General features: G+C 40.0%; 1 protein-coding gene across 1 annotated transcript in view; it reads right to left on the bottom strand.

The window, feature by feature from the left end:
* PARD3B (par-3 family cell polarity regulator beta) overlaps window positions 1-25,616 on the bottom strand; it is a 494,000-nt gene that overhangs the window by 14,872 nt on the left and 453,512 nt on the right. The window contains exon 25 of the mRNA XM_026853194.1: window positions 15,422-15,501. Coding sequence (XP_026708995.1) covers window positions 15,422-15,501 — 80 coding nt within the window. The remainder of the gene's footprint in view (window positions 1-15,421; window positions 15,502-25,616) is intronic.

The raw sequence follows: 25,616 nt of genomic DNA, 5'->3' as shown, positions 1-25,616 counted from the left end.
ACATGGTCCCTGGGCCATGCAGTGTCCTTTGCTCTTTGGGAACTGGTGCAACCATCAATATCCCAGATCTATGTCTACCCCCCCCAACACTTGTAATAGAGGAGATATGTAGCTTCTAAACAAATTGTTTCTATGCCATCTGCACACCATGCCGCATGCCAGATGACAAATTTGCAACAGCAAAGTTCTTGGAGTACAGCAATCTTCTAGAGAGTGCAAGCCCAGTCCGTGACAACACAGTTATATCAGCTTAGTCATGTACCTAGAGCAGAAGACATCAGGATGCTGAAGTTGGAAGAGGGAGCACACAGCAGAAAATAAAAAAGTGCTTTAAAGACACACCAAAACATTGCATCCTTGAGCAATGGGAGAGCGATGCCAACAGCTGGGAATCAGCAATACCTTTCAGAGGTGACAGCACAGCAATTGGAAGACAGAGGCAGGCCAATACTGAGATAAAGAGAGCCTTTGGACAGCACCACCAGGTACAGACTTTTGTTTCCTTTGAACACATATATACATCACATGACAAAGACTACGATGTGCGGTAGAGTCTCATGTGCAAGACGCGATGCTGTCGGTAGCTTCGGTTTAGATTATGATGAACACCGCCTCAATCAGTGAGGCACCCCTACTCCACCCAGGAAGTCTACTACATGCCATAAGACAGAAAAAGAGCAGCAATAGCACTTCCTGATCTGAACCTGGTAAGAACCTGGCAAAGATTCCAGACAGCAAGTCTCGATTTGGATGGGGGGAAAAAAAAATTAAATAAAAACACCCTCTAACTTGAAACAATCTTCTACATAATGAATCAATCAAACAATTATCTTTGCTCTAGTATGTTCAAATCAAGGGAATCATCATTGAAAATAACAACCAATTTATAGAGCTCATTTAAAGCCACAGTAAGCTATGCTGCTGATTCACTAATGAACAATAAAGGTCACTACTACAATATCATTCTAAGTATTTTCAGATTGCATGATGTGATAAACTTGAAGTGGTATGTTCATTAAAAAAAAAAAAAATCAAGATACTTTGCAGAGTGAAGTAAAGCTGGAAAGAGATCTGTGCTCTGTGTAGATACCAGACTGAGAAGAGAGAAGAACTCAATGTGATGAGGAACTCTGTGCCCCAGAGTCATCCAGCCTCAGCTAAAGCCTCTGGATGTCAATAGAAGCATTTCAGTGAGCTTTGGATTAGGCTCCTGTATAGGAGAATGGTATCTGAAAGGGGATGAGAGGGCAGGGAGAGAATGAGACATCTGTATCCTGGAATGAAGTCAGGAAGTTAAGGCCTGACAGCCTTAGACAGCAAATAAATAGTTCGAGTCTAGATGTGGGTTGCTGAAATGCCTCACTCCACGTGGAAGCATTCCTTTTCAATTGTGTCTTTCAGGTATTCAGAGAAAAGACTGACCAAAGTGCAGTTAATTTATGCTTCACTTTTTGAACGCTTATGATCTAGAGATGGGTCCATATATGCAAAATTGCTAAGAAACAAGACATCCTACCAGATGCACAGCACACCTCTGCTATGCAGATGTTACATCTATGATTAAGTGTGGCAACTGGGGCAATGCAGCAGAGTGTTTCCTAAATTGCAGCATCACATCTTTGACTATTACCAGAACCAGATGCTTCAGAGGAAGCTGTAATTAGTGGACAATTAATAGTTTGCATAGGCCTTACAGCATGAAAGCAACCTTTCCTCCCCAGAAGCTAACTCAAACCAAAGCAACTATAGGTCTAAGTTCTGGTTTGCAGAAAGGTGCAGGTTTCAGAAACACAAAACACTTGATGGCATGTCTGTACTTACAGATGTTGGTATAAAAAAACCCCAACAACGATAAAATTTAACCTTGACAGACCTACTATTTGAATCCCATAGGAAAAAAGCACAATATAGTAGAGAGAGCCTGCGGTGAGTTGAGAATGACATCTTTTCCAAACCTCAATGTTAAACCTTTAATGCTGACTTGGGTTCCCTCTTTAATGAAAAGATATGTAATTCTACTTCTAGTAAAATGGGATTTTCTTTAAAAGAACTTTGCAACATTTCAAAGGTCCCTCTTTTTTTAATGATTGAAAAGTAAAAGGGAGAAATTTCATATCATATCAAGAAGCTACAATATAAACCACTACTCAAGAAGAACATTCCAGCTGCTAAATCAGAAAAGCACAAAGCAGCAATACCATTCTGAGGATGCAAAATTATCTCTGTATACTAAAGTCCCTTGAAAAACTTACAAAACTTGTGGCATAAACTAGTAAAACTGAAATGTCTAAGGAGGAAAAGACCAGGGTTAAGAGTTCCGTATTGATTTTTTTTTCCCATTGGGATTAAAGTGATTTCAGCTGAGACTCAGAATTACAGATGTAATTATAATTTTCATTTATATTTTTAGACTGTGTACAAAGAAATGTAATCACGGACAGCTGAACATTTCCCATTGTCTATTAAAAACAAAATGTTTCTGATGAAATCTCTGTAAGACCAAGGACCACTGCAGTAATCCCTCAATAACAGAGCTTTCTTCAGATGTTTGGTGACAAGAGAGAAGGGAGAGCTGTCAGCCTTCACACAAAGAAATCAAACCAAAATGACATTAAGGTTGTTATTCCCCTCAATAATACCAAAGAGATTCCAGGTTAAGATCAGTAACAAGTCTCTTCAAAGAAAAAGTCAGATTATTCATTAAATAACCTTTCTTGATATTATTTACAGGATATTTAACGAAAAGCATTGCATTAAGGCAACATTAAAGAGGCATTATTTAAACCACAGAAAGTGCAGGGAGTGAAAAAGTGGAATTTCTCTAAGTACCACTGACTGTCTGCCATCCTTCCCCCATGCTTTACAATGCACGTTTAAGTCCAGGTTTCCTGGAGGTCTCTGATAGCTAGGCAAAGGATTGCTATTGAAAAGCGAAATGTATTCAAGGTAAATCAGGTGCTTAAGTGCTCTGATGGATCTGGGCCTAAAAATTCAAGTTGTAAACCCCAACTCAATTTCAACTGACTAATTGAATTAATCTTTTTTTTTTTTTTAAATTCCCATTCGTTTCAAACCGATCTGCTCTGTGCTTTCTGCCATTTATCGCAGCACAGTCTGTACCACCAAGCTGCTTCCACTTGCCATTCCAGAGGGGGCTGCAGCACACCACGCAGTAACGAGATCCTTACAAAAAATGCTCAAACCCAGCACTGATATATCCAGGCAGCCTAAATTCAGCCTAATTCCCTAGCCAGTCAGAAACTCAGATGCCTTCAGAGACCCCTACAAAGCTAATTAGAGGACTACCACAAGTTGAGTCAGCCAGTAAGAAACAGTACTCACAGCAAAGTCTCATAAGCTTTATGAGTGGCTACTGGGATCCTTAAAGTTTTTAACTCATTTTGGAAATCTTTAATCGCTGAAGGTATAGTTGTAAAGTGTGTTTGCTGTCTGAGGATCTTTGGAAGAAAGGCTGTTAGTATGTCCTTTCTTCTACTCATTTTGTCCCAGATACTGTCTTGGGTGGTTGATTTCAGTTCAAGAGCATATCACTATTACCTTTGTAAGAAAGCAAAACAAAGGGGAAATACTGTGACCACACCATGCTTCTAAAAATACATTCTTTTTATATGGAAGACACTTATCTCAGTTCTCAGTAAACAAATATTCCTTTTTGTTAAAGCACAGCAACTCAGACTGAGCCAAAATTCGTAACAAAAATGCTAAATAAGGGACCAAAACCTGGTGACACATGGGTATGTACAACAGTACGATAACACCTAGATCCAAGCAAAAAGCATTCACATGGATTTTCAACTGTGAAATCCTGCTGAGATTGGTTTTGCTTGCCAGATTTTGTCATGATCTACAACAGACTGCTCTCAAAGTACTTCCCTCCACCTGGAGAACAAAGGCTATTTTTCTTCTTTAAATGAAGAAAAGTGCCAGCTACTCAATATCCAAGGAACCCCGTTGGCTCAGGGTTTTACTTGATAACCTGGGCTGGGTTTTGTTCACACATTTACTACCCTCTCTGGCTGGAAGTGACTGCCAATTTCCAAGGTGCCGTCTCAGACTATCTAATGTACAGATCCAATCTTCTTGCTGAATTATATCTGGAGTGGAACAAAAATGACAGATAATTCACTTTCTATTAAAGTCAACCCTCTCCTCCTCTTGCTTCCCCTGTATGTTATACAGTGGACGTGTTTGCATGTTCTGCTCTGTTTTTACAACTGTTGCAAGAGCATGAACTATGTAACTCTGTGCACAGAGGGAAGATGGTGACTTGAGGAACAGCTTCCAGTTTACATGACTCCTCATCACCACTCAAACATTTAAATGAATCCTGTTGGACGACAGGCCAACAGCTGAGAGATTCCTTAGGTGCTCTCTCCCTCACCGTTTCCTGCATCATTGAATGGTTAATCAGAGCAGAATAAGTCTTTACAACTAATACTTACTCAAACAGCTGTAGGATCCCATCTGCTCACGCAGAACAGAGCGCAGAACTAGTGGAGGCCACAGCGATACCAGACAGAAGCCAGCAGAAGGTATGAGTTCTGTCAATATCTCTACAGCCAGATTAAGTTACATTTGGCAGACAAAGTTTTTGAGTACAGCAAAGACACTACCATTACCATAAAGATGTGGTTAAGTTTTTAGCATATGCACTATGGTATTTAATATATTTCTGAAATAATGTTTGCTGAAAGTCTGACTAGTGGCCTAATGTACTATTCAACACCAACCACCACCTACAAAGTTTTGCTGGCATGTTCCGGCATATCCACAACATCTTTACCGGTGGTAAAGATGCTCAACAGCTTATGCAGATTTTTCCAAATAAGCATCAACAAAAGAACAGCATCACTGTGCATCTTGTGCTTTGTTTATACCATAAAGTACTGTTCTAGTAGAAAACTTCCTACAGGTGATAAGTGACAAAATTAGTGCTAATTTACATAACTATTAAATGCTAGAACAATGCAATCTTTTCCAGGCATGGAGATGAGGGTAAAGATTCTTAAGAAAGCAGGAATTAATTTTCTCTAACAGGGTACTACAGGAGTTTTAGCTCCATGCTTGCTCTTAACAAAAGTTACTGGTCCGTAAATGCTAGCGATCTGAACGTTTTCAATTCTTCAACAACCTTGACTTACATTAATTTTTAAGCCCTACTTTTACTTCACTTATATCCGTGCTAAGATAAAATGGGGTGAATAACATATGGAGCAGGCAAAGATATATTCCTTTTTCTAGGATCTCCAAAATAGAGAGAGAGACTATTAACATTGGTGGGCAGATTCCCCGAGGAAAAAACCAAACATCCTAATTAGAGTTTATCAAATTACTACCAGACTGACCCAGACAGCAAAGAAATGAAGGAATATCCTCTAAAAGTGATTGCTTTTCAGTCTAAACCTACTGCTGACTGAAATCAGTAGGAACACATCCAAGGACTGCAGTGGCTCTGGATCAGGCTTTACTAGCTGCTACAACACTTCTTGCAGAATAGGGTCTTACTCAACCTGGATCAACACATCCAAAACATGACTTTCTAAAGTGTCGTAGTTGAAGAGCAACATAAAAGCCTTAGGTGAATATATTTGCAAAGAAAGTTGGACAAAAACCTCTAGAATTTAGAATATTCTCTTGTTATGTGCTTAAGAGACTTCTGTGCAGAGAAATTAAAGATGTCACCTACTTATGAAATGGAAGCTGTTTGGCTGCCAATTGTATGAGCTGTGTTGAAACAGCTGCTCTAGCAACTGTTTTTACTATTAAATTCTTCAGTGATTCTCTTAATCCCAAATTAGATACCTCTTTCCTTTAATCACCAGTTTATATAAAAGCTCTCTCTTCACAAGGCAGGGTTTCACCAAGGATAACAAACAACTGCAGGTCTGCTTAAAGCACTGTCCTTGTGTTTCTCTATGGCTCCATCTCCCCCACCCCGCTTCTTACTTCTCGGTGGGTGGCATGCTGAGTGCTCACAACTCTGTCCCCTGTGTGTTTGTAAAAGAACCCAGAGCTATATTTGAGTTCTTAAGATTTCAGAGCCTTTCATTACCTTGCAGCATGCAATTAAGAATGTCCACATACAATTCACTTTCCTACTTTATCATCATAATCTCCCTTCCTCTTTCCTAAATATGTACATAGGAATACCTGTAACTGATTCACTTTAAATGGCTTGCTATTAGATGCTTAAAACTTGCCATCGTGCAACTTCCTTGTTCTTTTTAACACCTTTCTTGTGGTTGGTTGTGGTTTGTTTTGTTTTGTTTTTATCCTGAGCCTGCTGTGCAAATATTGGATGGAGACAAAGGAATTGGCTAGATTATGGAGAACTAACTGCAGTCTGCCTCTGAGCAATGGGTGCCATCACAAAGCTGCTCTTTGCTTACAGGAACCTACCTGAGCAGTGACAGAACACACAGGAGGTTCATGCACAAGTCTGTGAGAACTGCAGGAAGCTTGCTCAAAAAATCCTGATCCAACATCCTCAAAAATCATATATATTTACACCTGATGCTGTTGGCTTCCGACATTTCTTCTTTGTTAGCTGTTTTTAAAGGAAGTTAGCTGACAACCATCTTTCAGCCACACCTTCAGACCTATTTATCAAGGGAAAGCCAAAGCCAAGAACTGCAGCGGAGTTGCCTTATTTTACAATGCGCTTTCTCATAGGAAGAAAAAATTATTTCCTCACCTCTGCAGCCTATAGTCCACACTTTTTGATCAGTTCTGAATTATAACCCAACATAAGCAGTAATGTTTTTATTCCAAATATCCGTACCTATAAAGCAGCCAGCTGAGCTTCCCAGCCTGTTGGTCTCCTGAGCAATTTCAATACCCATCTCAACTATGCAGTGGATGTATTTGCATTTTGTAGCACACATCTTATTCCCCAGGTTTCACTCAGCACACCACTCTGTTGATGCATTCTATGGGATATATGCTTTTGTTTTTTAATTTGATCATATTCTTTTTAATCTGCATTCACTTATCTTTTTCCACAGATCCTTCATCTTATCCTAACCATTTTGTACTGACACTTCTTTCTTCCATTAATATTTTGTTCCCTACCCATTGTTTTGTTCTTTTACTCACTGGAGGCATAGCTAATACAGCTTTTTTTTTTTTTTTTTTGAGGCGATGTCTCCATGACTTCATTAGATTTTATAATATTAATTCAAGCCCTTTTGTTCAAAGACAGTATTTTCCTCCATCTCCTGTAATTTTAAGCTAAATTTGCTGCCCTTAGTTTCAGTGGGAGGACTTTACGCCTGGTTATACACTAAAATGAACACCACTTGGAAGTATTTTTATTTACTCCGGCTAGTATCCCCTTGCAAAAAGGTTGGCTGTTTAGTTTCAAAATATTAATTGACTTTTAAACTATTCCATATTGCATTAACTGGCTTTTTGCTACGAGGAGTTGACTGACTTATTAGAAAAATTGACAAAACCCATCCCTGTCTGCTTCCTTCTACACTTTCAAAGTATTCTTCTGGGACATCTGGGTTTAAGTGCTTTTTTTCAAGCTACGTCCCAGTTGTTGCAGACATTTTGCTTGGTCAATTTTCTTTAGTTATTCCCATAGAAATTATAGAGGTGGCCTGCCAGCCACAATCCATGAGTTGATGTCATGAACCTTGACCTTTCTGACTTTCTAAAGCATACTTTTTCGGTATTGAGACTTAATTTGGTTTGGATAGAGGCATCCTGTTCATTTCAAGTGATATTTCCATTTTATTAGAAAGCTGGAGGTATGTTTTAGAACCAAATCTCCTTCCTTTTCAATTCACCATAGAGATTCTCTGGAATTGTGATCCTGTTTACAATTTTCTTTCCTCCTTTCAGCCAAGTCTTAGACAAAGACACAAGACCATATTTTGAAACGTCTACAGTACACTGAGCCTTTCCTACCTGCTCTGCTTTTAATGCCTGAGGCTCTCTCTGTAGAAGGTATACACAGGTTATTTATGAACCCTGCAGATTTTTTTGACAAATGGACAATTTTTTGGATACCATACAGAAATAAAGCCTTCAGACTTCACATAGACACTGAGGTGATATCAAGTACCATGGCACAGTGCAGCACAGTAACTGAAACAGATAAACCAGAACAAGGTGCAACAGAGCTCTTCCAGATTTCTGTTCCTATATGTATCTTGAATCCGGTGTTGTGCTATGGATTTGGACTCTGCTCTTCTTGAAATTGTGACTTCCCTGACATCTCAGAGACACTGGGCAGTTTCCACAGCAATCAGTTTTATTATCTTGCAGAGTTAAGTAAAGTTAGTTAAGCAAATCTTAAACTGTTTGATATCTGATTTAAGCTAATCTTTTAATGAGCACATCAGCTTGGTTCCCAAGCTTGTGCTCTAGCATGTAAGAATGATCTTTTTACTTTGCCTGTATTTTATCTTGGCTGGTTTATTGTAATGTATCTTGGAGGTCCTTGAGTAGGACCGGTATTTCCATTAAAACTGATTCTAAATTAATCTGCCAGGACTTAAAACCCAACTAAAACCATACATATATTTCATTTATACTGAGATCACCACATTGGAAGATACCGACAGATAAGATTTTGCTGCATTTTCAATGAAAGTACAGCTGTCAAGATAAAAATCGTATTTAAAAAATATCCCTGAGTTACTGATATTACTTTAGATGATTAAAACAGAAGAGAAAGCTAATAATCAAGGATACTGTAGAATACACTCTTTGAATGTTATTTATATTTCACATGACCAGGATGATGAAATTAGGTGTGTCATTCATTTTTGCACCTTACTTAGTTCTAATCCAATTTAAGACTCCAAATTATCAACTCTTCTTAGTTTTGCAGTTATGTCAGAGCAATATTAAAAATATATATATATTTGCATTGAAAATTAAAAAAGACCACTCACAATCAGTTCTCAAATTTTTCCCTTATCTTCTGTTAATTTTAATCAATATGAGAAACGAGATTGATACAGACTTTTTTCAGCTACCTGGAACTATAAAATATTTTCCCATCACCCTGCCCTTAACTGTTTTCCACCACTTTAGAAGAAAAGTCTGGGCATTACTAAAAACATTGTGTATTAGATTATGCACCAAAAGTTAATAGGTTTGCTTTGTAACTGCACAATATATGTCCAGTAACGTGGTTTCACTGACTGACAGACTGTGGCGATTCTGGACTGGGTTGATAAATTATTTCAGTGCCATTAAAGTTTTGGCACACACCACCCCCAACCCCATCCCCCAATGAAAATAATATCTGCAGATGCTCTTTTTCAACCAAGTGAAAGATGCTCCAATTTAAACAGTGCTACAAGGCAGCAATAGCATTCCCTGCGATACCTGCAGTCTGCATCAGCATTGCCACCCTCTGCCTGTCATAATGCACAATTTTGGGCTAAAAAAAAAAAAAAAAAAAAAAAGCAAAAAGCAAATTCAGTAGAGCCTAAGTCAACTGACGAGAGGAACAGTGGAAAATTGAGAAGCAGAGTGTTACTAAGAAGTCTCTGAGCACCAAGAAGATAATTTGGCAGAAAGCAGCAGCATTATGGGATGGAGCAGCACTGTCACTGTTACTGAAAACCACTGGGCCGCTGCACAGCACTCGTCAGTGCAGAGAGGTCAACACCAAAACCAACCAGGACATCACATCCCTCAGTTGATGGCTATAACTACGACTGCACTGCCGGGTCAATGCTGTATAACATACTGTCGGATGTCAAGGAGGAATTTAAATGAAGTATACAAAATGAGAAGAGGGACAGATTTTTTGCAACATGGGATGGAATAAGTTAAAGTGATTTAAACCAAAAAGAATTAATTGTGATTTAAACCAACAAGCAGGGAATTTTGATTTAAATAATTGATTTTAAACCTTGCTTTTTCATCTGTGCTCCTTGGTTAGTCAATTCCCATAGGTCGGGAATGCTCTGACAAGTTGATTTGCAGCTAATTATAGTCTGCACTAAATTTGTGATTTCTTTTTGTTAACCAGGAGAATACACTATATACATATTTAAGCAATGTCACTATATTAATTTCAGTTTCTGCTAGACAATGGTGAATGATGACTCTTATTTAATAGTCTATTAACTTGTGATTTGTGTCAAGTCACTTTCTGATGACGTTTTTGGGATTCAGTTAAATTGCAGAGATCCTGCATTTTGAAATAAGCTTGGTTAGTAAAATAAAGGCAAGAATACTCAAGTGCAACAAAAAGCCAATGAAACTTGCTAAGTAATCCATTCCTTCTGTTTGAGGAACCTTATCTCTTCATGACATAGGTGTTATAGAATCTGCTTTTGAGCCAGAGTTGAAAACAGTTTTGACTCAACTCTAGAGGCTACCCCATAAATTGACTGCATGGAGACTCTAGCGCCTTGAGTCAATGCTGTTTTCATGCTTTATAGAGTAAGACCTAAGTTCTCAATCTATTTAATTTATTGAAAGGGAGGTTAAAAGGTAACATAAATGGTCACTGCATAGAAATACTGAAAGGAAGGCACTTTGCAGGCTTGACTCTTAAAATCTATCAGAAAAAATATTTACCATAGAATCTAGAAACTGAAATTGGGTAATTTCAGATTTAGGGGAAAAAAAAAAAAGGCATAATCTTTTTAAACAGTAAAATAATTAACCTCTAAAGAATGTAATGAATTCTCTACAATGTGGTATTTTAATTCTAGGTTAGATGCTTTTGTAAATACATTTATAAAAGTAATGTGATGGGTCAAAACTGAAGTTTAGTTTGATGCAGAAATGTAGAAGGTCTTGGAGGGCTCAAGCAAGGTGATCAAAATTTCCCTTTCTGCCTTCCTACCAAGACATGGAGGATGTGCTGCTATTAGCTACTGCCTGAAGAAGCACAAGTTGCATAGTCAATCTGAGGAGAAGCTCTGTACTGCAAGGCTAGTTCCTTAATACATTTGCAAGTGGCCCAGTTTTAAGATGCATGTTACATTTATGACAGATACTCCTGTGAACCAATTACCAGTGTGCTCAGTGGTGTCCTTCCAGCCACAGCAGTACAGCTTAACTCATCTACACAGCCCAAACTAATTTTACCATGCTGACAGTTATTTTCTAATGCTCTTACTGCCTTTCCAGCCCCACCCCTTTTCTCAACAAAAATGCCTGTTTTTCAGTAATACGAGGATTCCAGAGAAAGTCTGGAGTATTAGCTTTCCTTTGGAATCAGCATTTCTTACTAGGAAGATGGCAAAACTTTCTGATCTACACTCATCATGTCACCAGTGTCCCGTCTCAGTGTCTGACAGTCTGCTTTTGGTCCCAGCCAGCTTTTCCATCAACACAGAAAAGAATATGTCCTCGGAACACGAGATTTCTCCAAACAAGGCTGCCATTGGCAAGACTGTGATTTACATTAAGACAGATTTCCATAAAAGCAAGCTCAAAAATAAAACTATGAACAAACAGAGCAGCCTCAGCTTCATATCTGTTCCATGGCTCCATCAGGAAAATACTCTGGATTACACCAAGAAAACAGGCATTAAAAATAGTTTACAAAATACAAATGTTTTTCTGGCTCCCACACCCTTGCCCTGCTCCTCTTCCCAACAGAAGAGTCTAAGAGGTCTCGGAATCAAAGCCATTCTCCTCCTGAACAGGAGGATTTAACATTGCTTAATACTACTACTCAGCACTACTTAGCCGTAGCCCCAGGGCAACACGTAAGTATTGAGTGCAGAGAAGTGTATCTCTCTTGCAAAGCCTTCCATTCTGTCTTTCCCACTTTGCAGCTTTTCTGCAGACAGAACAGCACAATGCAGTGTGAGATGAAGACCTGCCAGTCTCCTGCCACAGCCACTTATCATCTAATTCAGATGTTTGCCTCTGTAGACATTTCCAAACCAAGGCTACAGACTGATATTATTTTACCTAGAAACTGAACTACACAACTCATCTGGCCACTCATTAAGCCAGTCACATGCAAAGCCTTCCTCCAGAGGCTGCTGCCTCTTGTTTTCAGCTTTTAATTAAAAATATAACCCTACACAGGAACAGATCCTCCACTCAAAGGCAAAAAGGGCATCACTGAGCTCACTGAGACTGGGACACTGGATTTCCTGCTGCATCTACCAACAAGGCAAGCACACTTGACACAGCTGAATTCCACAAATACAGCTAGCTGATACAGATTTATATCACCTGAATTTGGGCCATAATATCTAGGCTTAAATTAACAGCCTCAGAGAAAGACAGAATAATACAAAACAAAAGGGCAAAGAAGCAATGATATTTCAAAGCTTAGGTTTTTAGAAGCCAGCAGCAGCTATGTCTGCTGGCAGTGTGACTTCCCCTTCGTGTAGGATGCGTGCCTTTGCACAGGAACCGGGTAGCACCTGAGGGGCACCAGACATTCATAAAACTATTTGGCAAGTGATCATTCCTCGTTCTTGCCCAGTGGGGAGGAAAACCAAAGCTCTCTTACTCAATTTGTCCATGCCCACACACGCTGGCATGACTCCTGCTGGCTTCCAGGTAAGCAGAACAGTTTCACTGTGTAGGTCACAGCTACTCTTGACACAATACAGATCCCCTCCTCCCTCCTCATCCAGTGAAGCTGGCTGTAGTCCAAGCGCTTTCCTCTCTTCTCCTTGTGTGTGCCACACCAGAGCGGCAGGCAAAGGTCATATCCTCCTGGACTCAACACAATATTGCAGTAAGAATCTGTCTCCCAGCATCTACTGACCACATCTGAAGCCTCTTTAAGTATCTCTTATTAAACTGGACTTAAACGGCTAAGTAGGCAGACAATTATATACCAAATGCATCTCAGGGGGTTGACCAAGATCAGGACAGGACAAGACAAGGAGAGGAATAAGCCCACGGGCAGGAAACCATGAACTATAATACTAGAATGCTGTGGAGAAGAACACTGCTCTTTGAGGAAATACTATATTTCTTTTCTAACTTCCTATTTCTTTCCCATATTTTTATTTAATAATGATGCCCATTCATGGATCCTCCACTGAGAAAAGGTTGGCAAATGGGTGGTTGTTACCTGGATTCTGCTATACTCCTGGGCAGTCAGCCACGAGAACAAAAGAAATCACTCGTTTCCATTAGTGACTGGCAATGAGAGTGCATCCCCTTCTTCTGGATTGAGACTTCACTGTCGCAATCTAGTCATTTGTGACTGCCAGAGCTTAATTACTGCAGTAAGACGAAACCGCAAAACTTAAAAAACCCAAGTACAGAAGGCAACAGCTGATTGCTGAAATGCAGGCACACCCAAGGACCCGCTGTCCCAAAGCTCTGCTCCTGCCAGGGTGGAAACCCTCAGGAGATGGTGGCAACAGCACAGCCTGCGTGCGGCAGCGTAGTGTTTGGGTCAGGAAGGACACACAACCCCGCTGAAGTGCAGGCCCTCTCACCCTCCAGCACGGTCTTCTTCAGCACTGAGAGAAATCACACTCTTCACACTGATCTTCAAAAGCTTATTGAATGTTTGGATGACATCCTAAATGGTGAGTCCCAAGCCAGCTAAATACTCAAACCTGTCATAAGAGCTGGAGAGTCATGTTTCCAGCAAGTTGAATGGAGGTTTTGGGAAGAAACTGTGAAATTCATGATCTGATTCAGACAGACCTACTTCTTTTAAAAAACAACACAAAAATGCAGGGTTCGGAGGCAAGCAGTACACGTGTCTAGGGGACATGCCGAGGATGCAGTGGGTTTGAAAAAGAAGGGGATGGAAGCAATACAGAGAACACTGCTGCATAAAGCAAGGGCACGATTGCATCTGCACTGTTGTGCTCACTTCTGGTCATCCTCACTTGAAAAGAATGCTGGTGAAATAAAAAGAATTCTGGGTGAAGTTACTTCACTGGGAAGTTTGTTTTATAAAGGTTGAAAAAATGGGGTTGATTAGCTTGAAGGGAAAACCAATAAAAGGAGACATGACACAGGAATACGAAAATTGCTGTAGAGACACTGGACATCAACTGCTAATACATTCTTGTAATTCACAAGAAGTACTCAACAAAACTGAAGTTTAAAATAGATAAAAAAGAGTGTGCATAATTAAACTACACCTAACCAACCTGCAAAAATCACCGCTAAAAACATGACAGGAGACGGGAGTGTTGGAGGACTACGAAAAAAAGATGGCTATTGACCCAGAAGAGTAAGAATATCCATGGTCAGTCAGGACATACATACAGGATACACTGCTTAAAAGCAGGATTCTGTTAGAAAGTCAGTTATTGCACAAGATGAATTTCCAAAGCAATGGCTGACACAAGTATCATTTGAAAGCAGTAACTCAACTACAGACACTCCTTGGGTTTAGAAACCACATACATTAAAGATGCCTACAAACATTCAACAACGTCTTGTGAGACAGCCTATATATACACACTGGTTTCCAAAAGTAAGATATTCTTTGTATTTTCATCTGGAATTGGACACAGCATTACATATTTATCAATCAGTCTCTCCAGTGACATCTTGGAATGTAAATAGCTTAGAGGAAAAAGAAACAGAAGCAAAAAGAAACTATTTACTGATTTCCTAAATGCCAGCACTACTTCGCAATGAAGAATTTTTCCTTGCTTGTAAATAGCTATTTTTGCATTGCTTTTACAAATTATCTTGCTTGTAGGTCCAAGAAGTGGACTGAGCAACCCCTCTAAGGTCTGTCCCAGCCTTCTAATTCTAAAAGAGGAATATTATGCTATTATTGTTTTCTTCCCACTATCTCTTCTAGCACCCTCTTGCTCCCCTTTCTGATTTGCTAAGTCTTACACTCCGCTATTAGAAGTCCCATAGAAATGCGACTGAAAACTCTGAAATGCTACCTTTTTGTTATGCCTCACTGGTTTCAGACTAGAATTACTCTTCATTGAGTTGATAAGGATTAAAAATTAAAAAAAGCCCTCAGAGAATTCACTCTCATTTCCACAGTGTTCAGTTAAAGCACAGAGATGCTCTACTGGAACAAGACTGCTAGCCAGTCCTTGCAGCAACAGTGGGGCTTCAGTAGCTGTGGCTGCTGTAGTAGAGGCTTTCCACAGCAGTGCTCTGTCAATGCCAGCTAGGATTATATCACTATAAACTCAGTCATTTATGCCCTGCTATGACCTGTTATAACTCTTGCAGAGTTGCAGAGCCAGCTTCCTCACTGTCATGTTCTCTACCTGTGGATCATGACTCCTGCTGACATGTTCAATGAGAGACTTTTTTTTTTAGAATTCAAAAGTCCAAATTAATAGTACAGTTATAAAGATGGCATTAAATCTGAAGCAAAAGGTGACAAGACAAAACCGCAAAATAATCTCTCACGTTGGAGCCAGACATCAGCTGTGGGCTGATTTCCCTACCCATTGGAGGGAGGGTGAACCAGAGTGTGTGTGTATGAGGCTCGGTGCTGTACCTGGGCAAGGATGCATACTGCCTTTCCATCCCCTCGAAGTGGAGATTGTATGAGCTCCCATCTGGACCTTTTCCAGGCACCTGTGGAGAGGAGAGTAATTAGAGATGAAGATCAATTATGCAGCCCAGCTACTAACAATGCATCTCAAAACGATAAGCAGAGAACACATGATGCTGCAACATGCCAAAATCAACAAAAGAAAGGCAGGGGCTCAAAGAAGCTCCAAATCCCATACATAATCTTATCACTGCTAACAAGAAAGGCTTCCATATCAAAGAACTATTTAGAACAGGTACAATATTCAGAGTCTTTTTCTTGTCTGCTTGCTAGCCGGGATACTCTCTCTCCTTCCCTGGCTGGTCTTCCTCCTAGAATTCAGTACCATGAGGATGTAATCTAATTAAACACACCCCTTCTGATTCCAGTGGCGTAACTACTTGAATCAAAGATATCATTTTAGTACCAAGTTTTCTGTTTTTTCTCCACTTGTGTGCTTTGCTCAAGTATAAAACATGATATAGGCAGGCTTTGCTTTCATTCTTAACAGAAACCCAGAAACTTTCCCTAACACCACTGCAAAGCTAAGTATCCAGCTGAGAGTTAAGTGCATTTATCGTGCTCCAGTGCCATTTCAAAAGTGAAGCATTAGTGCACTCAGTCAAAATGCCAGCTTGCTACTTGGTTTGTTTTCAAGATGGCAACTGGAGTTGGCTGGAGAGCACAGTTCTATCAGGAAGGCTCCAACTGGGGTACAAAATGGTGAACTTCAATGCTTTTAGCACACAGGAGCTCTCCCAATTTCACTCACTCAATGCCTGCTGATGGCCCAAAGTGTTAAGAGCCTTGTTAAAATGGAGCTATTAGTCTTTTCCTCCATAAATGCAGGAGGCTCTGACTGCCTTCAGTGTTTCCTGCATTAGTATGTATTCCTATTCCAGTGCTGCTAGAATCAGCAGTTTTATAAAGCAATATACTAAGAGGCCATTTAAAATCCCCGTTCCCTTTTACAGATTAATAGCAGAAAGGAAGATTTAATGCCTTTTCAAACATTTTTAACAATTCATTAAAAAGAAAAGAATAAATCACACCAAGCTTTTGGCAAATCCCTGATTATTAAAAGAGAAAATAAACAAAATTTAACATGTTTTCACATTCTACAGGTTAGAGTACATTTCTGTCAGTCCTGTAATTTATGCACAATATGCCATTTTCACTGAAGGGATGCATAAGCTTCTAACAATGGAAAAGGTTGTGCACTAAGGGGTAGCAAGTCTTACCTACCTTTACAGACCATTTCTGTCTACAGTCTCTTGTGAACCCATTACATAAGCCGAGTCCAATGCTAAGAGAGGCACTATCCCTTGGAGCTACTAGGCAAGCTTAGGAATTATTCTAGACAAGTATCGTTATGCACTTTACCACTCACTGAACATAATAATACTCATAACTGAAAAAAATTATTTCGCACAGGCCTCTTGCTAACTCCCCTTTATCTGACTAAAAACAGAAAGGAGTCCGCACGGAACTGAAGGCCACAAGAAATAACCACCTCTGATTTGATATGACCCGTGCTTTAGTGGTGCCTGACTTTGGATGAGGAAAAAATAACAGTAATTGCCCTACATTTCAAAAAGAGGGCAGTAGCCTAAATGGATCATTCATTCATTTTTTTCCACCAGAAAAAGTGACACGTAGAAAGAATTTGTAAAGATAGAGGCACTTAGGTGAAGAGTCACAGCCACTTTGGCTGTTCTTACACTGCTAATTTGATCAGGTACACCGGTGAGAGAAGAGCCTCTGGATTTCTGCTGTTTTATGAAGAAGAATGAGGGGAAAAGAAATGAATGTATAATTTGGTTCTCTCAGCACAAAAGTCACGTAGTACATGGTCTACCTGCATGGCTGTAGATAGGCTATTAATTATGTGCAGTGGCAAGATGTTTATGAGCTAAAGGACGTGCCTGGTAACTGTGCATTCCCAACCCCATGCAAGTTTCTTGCTGATGACTCTCACACCTAGAGGGAGTAACAGCAGCCAGTCAACGTGCAAAAACACAAACAGATTTGGAATTGCGCCAGCAGCAAGCAACGATCCCCAAACTTATACCAGTCACCAGAAAGTAAAAAATATTTACATCACAAGGCCTTTTTGCAGCCTGAAAGCACCCATTTTCCAATGGTTTCCTACAGACCAAATAGAAGGCGATACCCCCTGCCAGGTCTGTTTGTATATATGATTTGAGAGACAGTTGCCATAGAAACATGCTGGTGGTAGATACACAATTTTGCTAATTTGGTTTCATCGAGCGGCTGAGCCTCCACACCCTATATAAAACCCTCGACGCACTGGAAAAGCATGCTCTGGCTCTGCACGGCTAATTAAAGACTCAGCAATTTCTTCTTCTTTCCCTGCTCCATCTGTCCGTGCGACAGTAGAAACGTATCATCACTCAGCCACCAGCAAAATGGTGCCTGGAATAAAATACCACCCTGATGAAAAGAGAAATTGCGAAAATGGAAACACCTCCTTTGTAGCAGTTATTTATGTTTCAGAGACAGTTGAAGCCAAGGGTTCCTTGTGCTCTTTACAACAAACTAAGCTAAAAATCAGTGTGAAAGGTACTAATTAACAAGATCAAAATATTCCAGCTTCTCCTCCTTCCCTGAAACAGGACATATGCAGCTGGCCCTCAGTCCAGGTGTGGAGGATTTAACCACATAATTAATAATCACAAAATATTTAGGTGAGCAAACAGTAACCTTAATGAAAAAGGATGAAAACCTGGAAGTCCCATCAAAGCCAAATGGATGCTGACCACGAGGTGACCAGCAAGGCATGTGAGTTGATGGAAGGTGCATTACTTAGCTGAGTCCATAGAGGAGGTGGCTGGAAGAGCTTTTGAGACCAACACCCCAACGAGTAAAGAGAGAACACGACAGCAGATGAAATACGTTTCACAAATGTATGGTAATGCACAACAGAAAGAATGATCCAAAACACGCTCCTGTATTTTTAGGGTTTAAATTAACGACATCAACTTAAATAAGAGCCATCATTATGAAGAGATCATCTCTTAGTCTAGAGCGGCCTCAACTAACAAGCAAAACATGAATATGCAAAAATAATGGGGTAGAGATAAACACAGAAACAGCCATCATCGCATCAGTGCAATTAAAAGAGCAGCACGCTTGAATTGAGGAAAGGAAATGCTATCTTTATCAAAAAACAGCAGCAACAAACACTTCATGAAACTTAACTGTTGCAAAGTATTGGTACGGCTAAGCCCTTTGTAGAATGGAAAATTAATAAACTGGATACACACACGACTCAAAACAACTAGCGTTGCGTTAGCAGAAAACAGTAAGGCCTTTGACAGGCTGAAGAGAGGTAAAGCCTCCAAGAGTCAGCCATTCCCTGAAGGGAAGAGTAAGCAGAAACTTCTGTACCAGCTGGTTCTTCTCCTAAACGCCCCTTTGGGAATCTCAGTGAGTTCTCTGAAGCACATAGCAGTGGTCACACTTGGGTGACAAGGTACCAAATGACGGGCAAGACATTGCATCCATATAACTCAGTGCCTTCATGGTCAGGATTTTCTGTGTGCAAGAATGGCATTTTTTCTACATAGCTAATAACATTTTTGTTGTTCAAGTCTCTCTTTTTTTTTTTTTTTTTTTTTTTTTTAATTTTTAACCAGTAATTTCCATTAGCAAACCAGATTTCTGTGTTAGAAATGCGTCACTTAAAAAAAAACCTCTATGACACCTCTGCATCCTCAAACAAGCCCCTGCCAGTCCCCAGTGGCAGAACCAGGCTGGGGAAAGCACAGACTGAAGAATAGTGTGGGCATTGCTTGCTGCTCTCCCTTCAGTCCATAGCCTGCAGCAGGGGACCAATGCAAAGGCGAGAAGAATGAGCCCAGGCTGGGGCTCCCTCCACTTCCCTAGACAAACAGAATCCACATTTGTTTCAAGACAGAAAACTGAGAGAGAAAGATTCATAGTTTCACATGTCACATGCAGATCCAAAACAGGCAGAAAAGGAAAGCAACTGTAAAGAAAAAGAGAAAACAAAAGCTGTGCAGGTGTCAGTGCAAGCTATGTCCGTGGCAAACACGGTAACTGCATGGCACTTCTGAGTTTTCTAATACACAGAAGTAATACTTGCCAATTTCCTCTAGGAAAACTTCCTGGGAAAAAAATAAAAAAGGGGATGTGAACATGCACTTGTAGATCAAATATCTTAGAGCATTCAAATATTTGCAAATAAATCATAAGGCATAAGTGCAGTATACCTGCAGGCAGGTATCTTAAAATAAATCTAGTATTTACCTACAGGAAAATTCTGGGGCCGCAGAAGAACAATTTTATAAGAGCAGGGAAAGGATTTACTTCATTCTGAAGCTTGAGACTATGTTGAAACCTGTGCAAGAGACTGTGTTTTCTCCTAGGAGATGCTGCATTTCATTCCTCCTCACCTGCCTCGCACTGCCTTCCTCCTGGAGTATTTGTTAAGGGCTAAAAGACTAGCTGCTAGCAGGAAAGCCTCCCTTGCCCCTTTCATACAGATCAAGGTATTTGGGGTTGGACAGCCATTGCAGTATGAACAATAACAACTATAGTGATTTTTTTTTTTTTTAATGTTTAAGCTTCACAAAGCCAGAATCAACTTTTTCTTGTGCATCTGCACACAGCTCAAGGTGAGAGCTATACCGCTGCAAATGGAAGCCACCAGCAGCCTCTTGCCCCTAGCAGTGGGGCACATTTGGCAGGACAGTGTGTTTTTGCCTGGGACTCTATCTCCTCTCACAAATTCCCACTGAGCTCCTTGCTCCAGGTCTGTCCCAAGTAAGGCTGGTACGCTGAAGACCCAAGACTGCAGGTACTACTCATAAGGAAAAAAACAACGCAGAGCCAGTTTTCAGGGTGGCTGTCTCAGAAAGCTGTAGTCACCATTCCCTCTCCTGCAAGTGTTTTATTAGTGCTGCACACAGAAAACTATGATCATCTTTGCAGAGATCAGTTTGTTAAAAAAAAAGTTTTTAAATCTTCTTAACTAGCTGTAGAAAAATCACAGCTGAGAGTCAGAAGTTTCACACTCTTAAAAAAGAATAATACACAGTGGGTATTGCATTCAGGCTTATTGTTTTTTTCACTTATATGCCAAACAACTCCTTTGCCCTTTTAATTTTTCTTTTTAACCCTTTGTTTTCCCCACTTCTGAACAATAAGCCTTCTCCAAACATTTATCATTAAGATCAGAAGGAAACCGAGGAGTGTGCGTTGCTCAATAGGTAATAGCAACTTCATCAAGGCTGATGTGATTTTAGCTACATGTTTGTCAACCCAGTCCAAAACACCGCTGACTCCACTTGAGTCATGCCTGACTTACTTAATATTATGTGAGATCAGAAAGCTTATGAAGACAGGAGTCCTGGGACTCCTAACTTTTTCACTTATTCACTGTGTACGCTCAGGAAAGTCACTTGAGCTTCTGCATTGTGGTTTTCTCCCCATAAAAAATGGTGTGATACTATCATTGTATATATGCACTAAAAGACAGGAGCCATCCCAGTAAGGCTGCAGAGCGAGGCATGTGCTCTGCCATCAGCCAAGTGCTTTGAAAAAAGCCACCCAGTTCTGCTTTTTGCCTGAAAGTCTGTGTATAAACATGGCACATAGAACTGCTGCATTGCTTAGTACATTTTTCAATAGTCTTGTGATCATCTGTTAAAGGATTTGATTCAGATGCTGGTTTGACCTCTCTTCTCAAAGCTCTTCTTTTGTCTGTGAGCGTTTCTAATCACATGGGTTGAGATTCAGCATGCCAAAAAGAGCTGTGGTATAACGGAATTTGCCCTTTAACCTTCAGGTCTCCCCTCTGCTGAGACACAGTTGGTTTTTGTTTTCAATTAAGTGAAAACTGAAGAAAAACTGAGAGAGGTAAAAGTAGATTTGTTCCCCACCCCGGTCTCAATGTTTGATACACAGGTGAAGCACCAAAATTCACCCATTTTATTTTTTTGCATTTCAACAGTCTGCCTATTTCTAGGGACTGCAAGTGAAATTTAAGAGCATGGTTTGACTCACTAACACTTTCTTTAGCTGTTAAAACAGAGGTGGGTTAAGTAAGGCAGTGAACTGAATGTTCCATGTGAAATGGAGGAAGTTGATCGAATGGGTCTTCTTAATTCCTTACTACTGTGATATCCTAATTATCCCGCCCTTCAAGACCTCCAGCATTGCCACAGAAAACATGTTTTCCTCCATCCAGCTTTTTTATGTTTTGCATCAAAAGGTAAAAATTAAAAATTCTACCAGTGTCCGTGATTCAAAAGAATTTTCCTGATGTTTTCCTTACATACACAAAGAAGGATGTATTTTGCTTTCCTGGTTTTGCAATGAAAGTTGAAACAGTGATTTTGCGTTATTATAACACTCATCATTTCTCCCTCTAATTTGGATGGTTTTTAATAAAGCTCCATTGATTCCACTGAAAGAAATCCCTCCTGGCAAAAGCAGAACACACACGCTGATTGCTAAATATGCAGCAATTATCATATTCAGCAGCGCGCTTTAATATCTTATTTATAGATGTATCTATCTATAATTTGCTTTAATTAAGTTGCATTGATTTTAATGACAGAAGCAGTCCTCATAGAAGAGTCTAATGTTATATTAGCCCATCGGTACTGCTTTACTATTGTTTGGATATAAGACAGCACCTTTAATACTTCTTTTTTATATTCTTAGTGGTACTTTTCTTTGCTAAGTGGCTGCAGTGACAAACCAAGATGATGTTCCACAAGAACCCACAAAACCACCTCCACCACTGGAAGTGAGAGCACTTTCAAATTCCCTGTTGCAAACCTGCTCACGGGACAGTTTTAAGAAAGGAAACAGTATCTTCCTGGCAGGTCCTGAGAAACCCTGCATTTCTGTTCCCACTCCATTTTACCAACATCCCGGGAGTGTAATTGTTAGAGGTTCTCAAATCATGGTCTGATGCATTCAGAGTTTGTTTTGGGTAACCTTGCAACTAATTTAAACTTTTAAATTTTCTTGTCAACAGAAGATACAGGGTAAATAATTTGGGAAGGTGAATGAACAGAGGGCCAAAGGTGCCTATTCACAGCCCTATCACCAAGTCATGATCTCGTGGATTCTTAAAGTTGTTTCCTGGGCTCAGTCACCGGGAATATTGATCCTTCTGTTTTGTTAGGCACATGCTCACTTTAAGCATTTTATACTAGCCTTGGTTTGAGATTATTCCAAAGAATACTTGATGCTATTAGAACTGTGACTAAGTTTGTTAAAAAACATCTCGAAGAGATAAAGGATGGTATCGCTGCACTGCTAGTAGTCTCACAGCCTTGATTTCTGCTGGGTGCTACCACATACCTTGGCCCTGATTCAGGAAAGGATGCTAAATACTGATGAGGGTGGTTTGTTTTAATTTCAATAGCATTTGATTCCTCTTGGAGGCATTCCCAAAGCTGACATACACCTGCATCTCTCCGTGGCTGTATCTCCTTTTTGGGTGAAAATACAGAGATAGAAATATTTTTACTGTGTATCTTGAACACATCTTCACACATATTAACACAGCATTCTAGTGACGATGATCCTGGCATCTCCATCTCTGAAGTAACCCCATATTACGGGTTCACATAAATTGAGGATCTATTTCAGAGACTACTGAGGTAGCTTTATAACATTACTTATGCAGATCTTAATGTATACATTCACTATTAGTATTTTTTTAATGTGAAAAATAAGTGTTGGCGTTTTAAATCACCACCTTTTGGAATATATCAGCACTAATTTTATAAGAATTGTTCATGTTAAAATGCAAGGGCATGAACTCAAATGAAAAGCACCAAAGTAGCTATGCAAGTACCTTTTTGGTTCTGGTCATTTTTCATTCACTGATTATTGCTTAAGTGTTGATTAATAGTTATGTTCATGCTGCTAGAATGCATTTCCCTTGGGTGAGAAAAACATCCTTGTCTTAAGGAAAAAAGCGATAGTAATCAAACCATCCTTTCTCTTCCCTGTAAGTAACAGACGCACACTCCAGAGTCACTGATGATCTTGGATTTGCTGGTGAGTAGTTCTCAAAAATGTTCACTTAGAAAATCAGCTGTATGCAATCAGAGCACTACTTGGTCGGTCAGATTGCCAGGCAATTAAATGGTCCCTTTCTGTCTCTCTCTCCACATATACATACACACACATACATACACATGTATACACGCACAGACACAAATGCACATACTTACAGTCATAGTTCCTTCTCCCTATGCAATGAACACCAGGAACACTGATGACAGCAGTGCTCCACTCTGGAATTAAGCAAGGCTGATTATCTCAGGATTTACTTTCCCTCCTCAGTAATGCCCTACCTCTTGTTCAAGGAGGTGAAACTAATGGTTTAGATTTAGAGAGAGCGGAAAATTCTCTATAAAGGCAATAGACTGAGGGAAATACAAACACAGATGGGAACTTTAAAAGGGAAACAGGCTGTTCCCATAACAGTTTAAAAACATGGCAATTGCCTTAGCTTAGTAGAAAACAAGCTCTCAGCGTTTGCTGTATCTTGCAACACTAAGTAGAGAGAAAATAGCAAAGATGGAGGTGAAGCCAAAACTGCAAAGTGTTTTTGCACAGCCCTACAAAGATAATATTCTGCTTTCTGAACCCTAGCTCTGTGATGCCCTGATCCCTGGTGCTGGAGGACTACGGTTGCCTGTGACCATGCAAACTGAGATCATTTCCTGGCCTGTGTCCGTCTCTGTGGGTGGCTTCTTTTTCCATTAGTCGTATAATATGTTTTGGTTAATTCTACCTCTTAATTATCTTTAATGAGCACCAGATTTGCGACACCCTCACTTGCAAACCTATTCTCAGAGTAAAGGCAGAGACCCTTGAGCTGAGAGCAAAACTTAAAAGCAGCAAACCAAAAAAACCTCAGCACCCATCAGCATTGATTCTTTCCAACTACAAGGCTGCATTTCAATTGCTCTTCCACTGAATCAGGCCAATATAATTAATCTCTTCTCAGTCACTAGAGACTTAACTTGTCACTGAGATACCCTCATGATGCAATATACAGCATACATAATACATATATGTGAATACATTTCTAAAGCAGATTTTCTGTAGTTGTTCTACAATACTGTGCACAATTCCTTCCCCCCACGAAACCAGCCCTCTGCCTTAGCCTGTTTGAAACTAAGCTGTTTCTTGTTCCTCCCAGTCTTGCATTCTTTGCTTCTCTTCTCACTGTAATTAGTTTACAAGACTACTTATCCAGATGATTACTGCTTTTAAATGACAGTCGTCTCTTTTTTTTAACTCCAGTTCATTGTTGTGTATCATTTTGTCTTGCTATCTGAATACCCAGTTCTCCTAAGCATTTTCTCATTATGTTATTTCCTGATGTAAGACATTTTGAAATACTTCATGAAAGACACTGTATGAAGTAAATTGAATTGAATTTTCTCTCAAAGTCAGGAGCTTTCAGCATCTTTCTCTAGCTAAGTCAGCAGAGTTCTTGGCACCGATGCCAGGGTGTAATAGCCATGCTTTGCAGCCCAGCTATGAGCTCGTGTTCTTTTTAGGGAAAATGAAATGACAGTGTCAGTACCTGGAAAGCAAACAGGGGACAGATCAATATTTCCATTTATGATGAGGATGGCAAAATGAAAATGCTTGGGGTATTTTTGAGGTTTTTAATCCATACATTGAGATAATGCTATTTTACTGTATCTACCTACATCTGGTGTTGGTGCTGAATGTGTACATGGTGGGTATATGCATGTGTATGGCAGAGAAAAAAAGAGGGAGAGAAGGGAGAAATAGCAGGGCATGGAATTAAATTGCAGAACAAGTAGTGGAAATAGACAGTGAAAAGCTTCCTGCAGGCAGGCGGCTTCACAGGGGAGATCGAGCCTTTCATTGTCTATAAAATCATGCCTTGCTGGAGGTCCGCAAGAGTAGAAGGGGTAGCGCCTAGAGGCGGTAAATCTCTCACTGTTGTATTATTACATTCTAAACACTTAGCCACTGTACAAACCAGCACATGGCTTCAAGAGAAGAAAAGGAGGAAGAAGGGGGAAAATGAACAAAGGGAAGAGGAAGATGGCAATAAAATTGGGAAACAACCCCCTGCCACAGCTCTCCCCAAGAATACTTC

Source organism: Athene cunicularia (genome assembly GCF_003259725.1).
Source record: "Athene cunicularia isolate RWA chromosome 7 unlocalized genomic scaffold, athCun1 chr7_part2, whole genome shotgun sequence".
NCBI classification, from domain to species: domain Eukaryota; kingdom Metazoa; phylum Chordata; class Aves; order Strigiformes; family Strigidae; genus Athene; species Athene cunicularia.
This window is presented reverse-complemented; position numbering and strand designations above follow the sequence as displayed.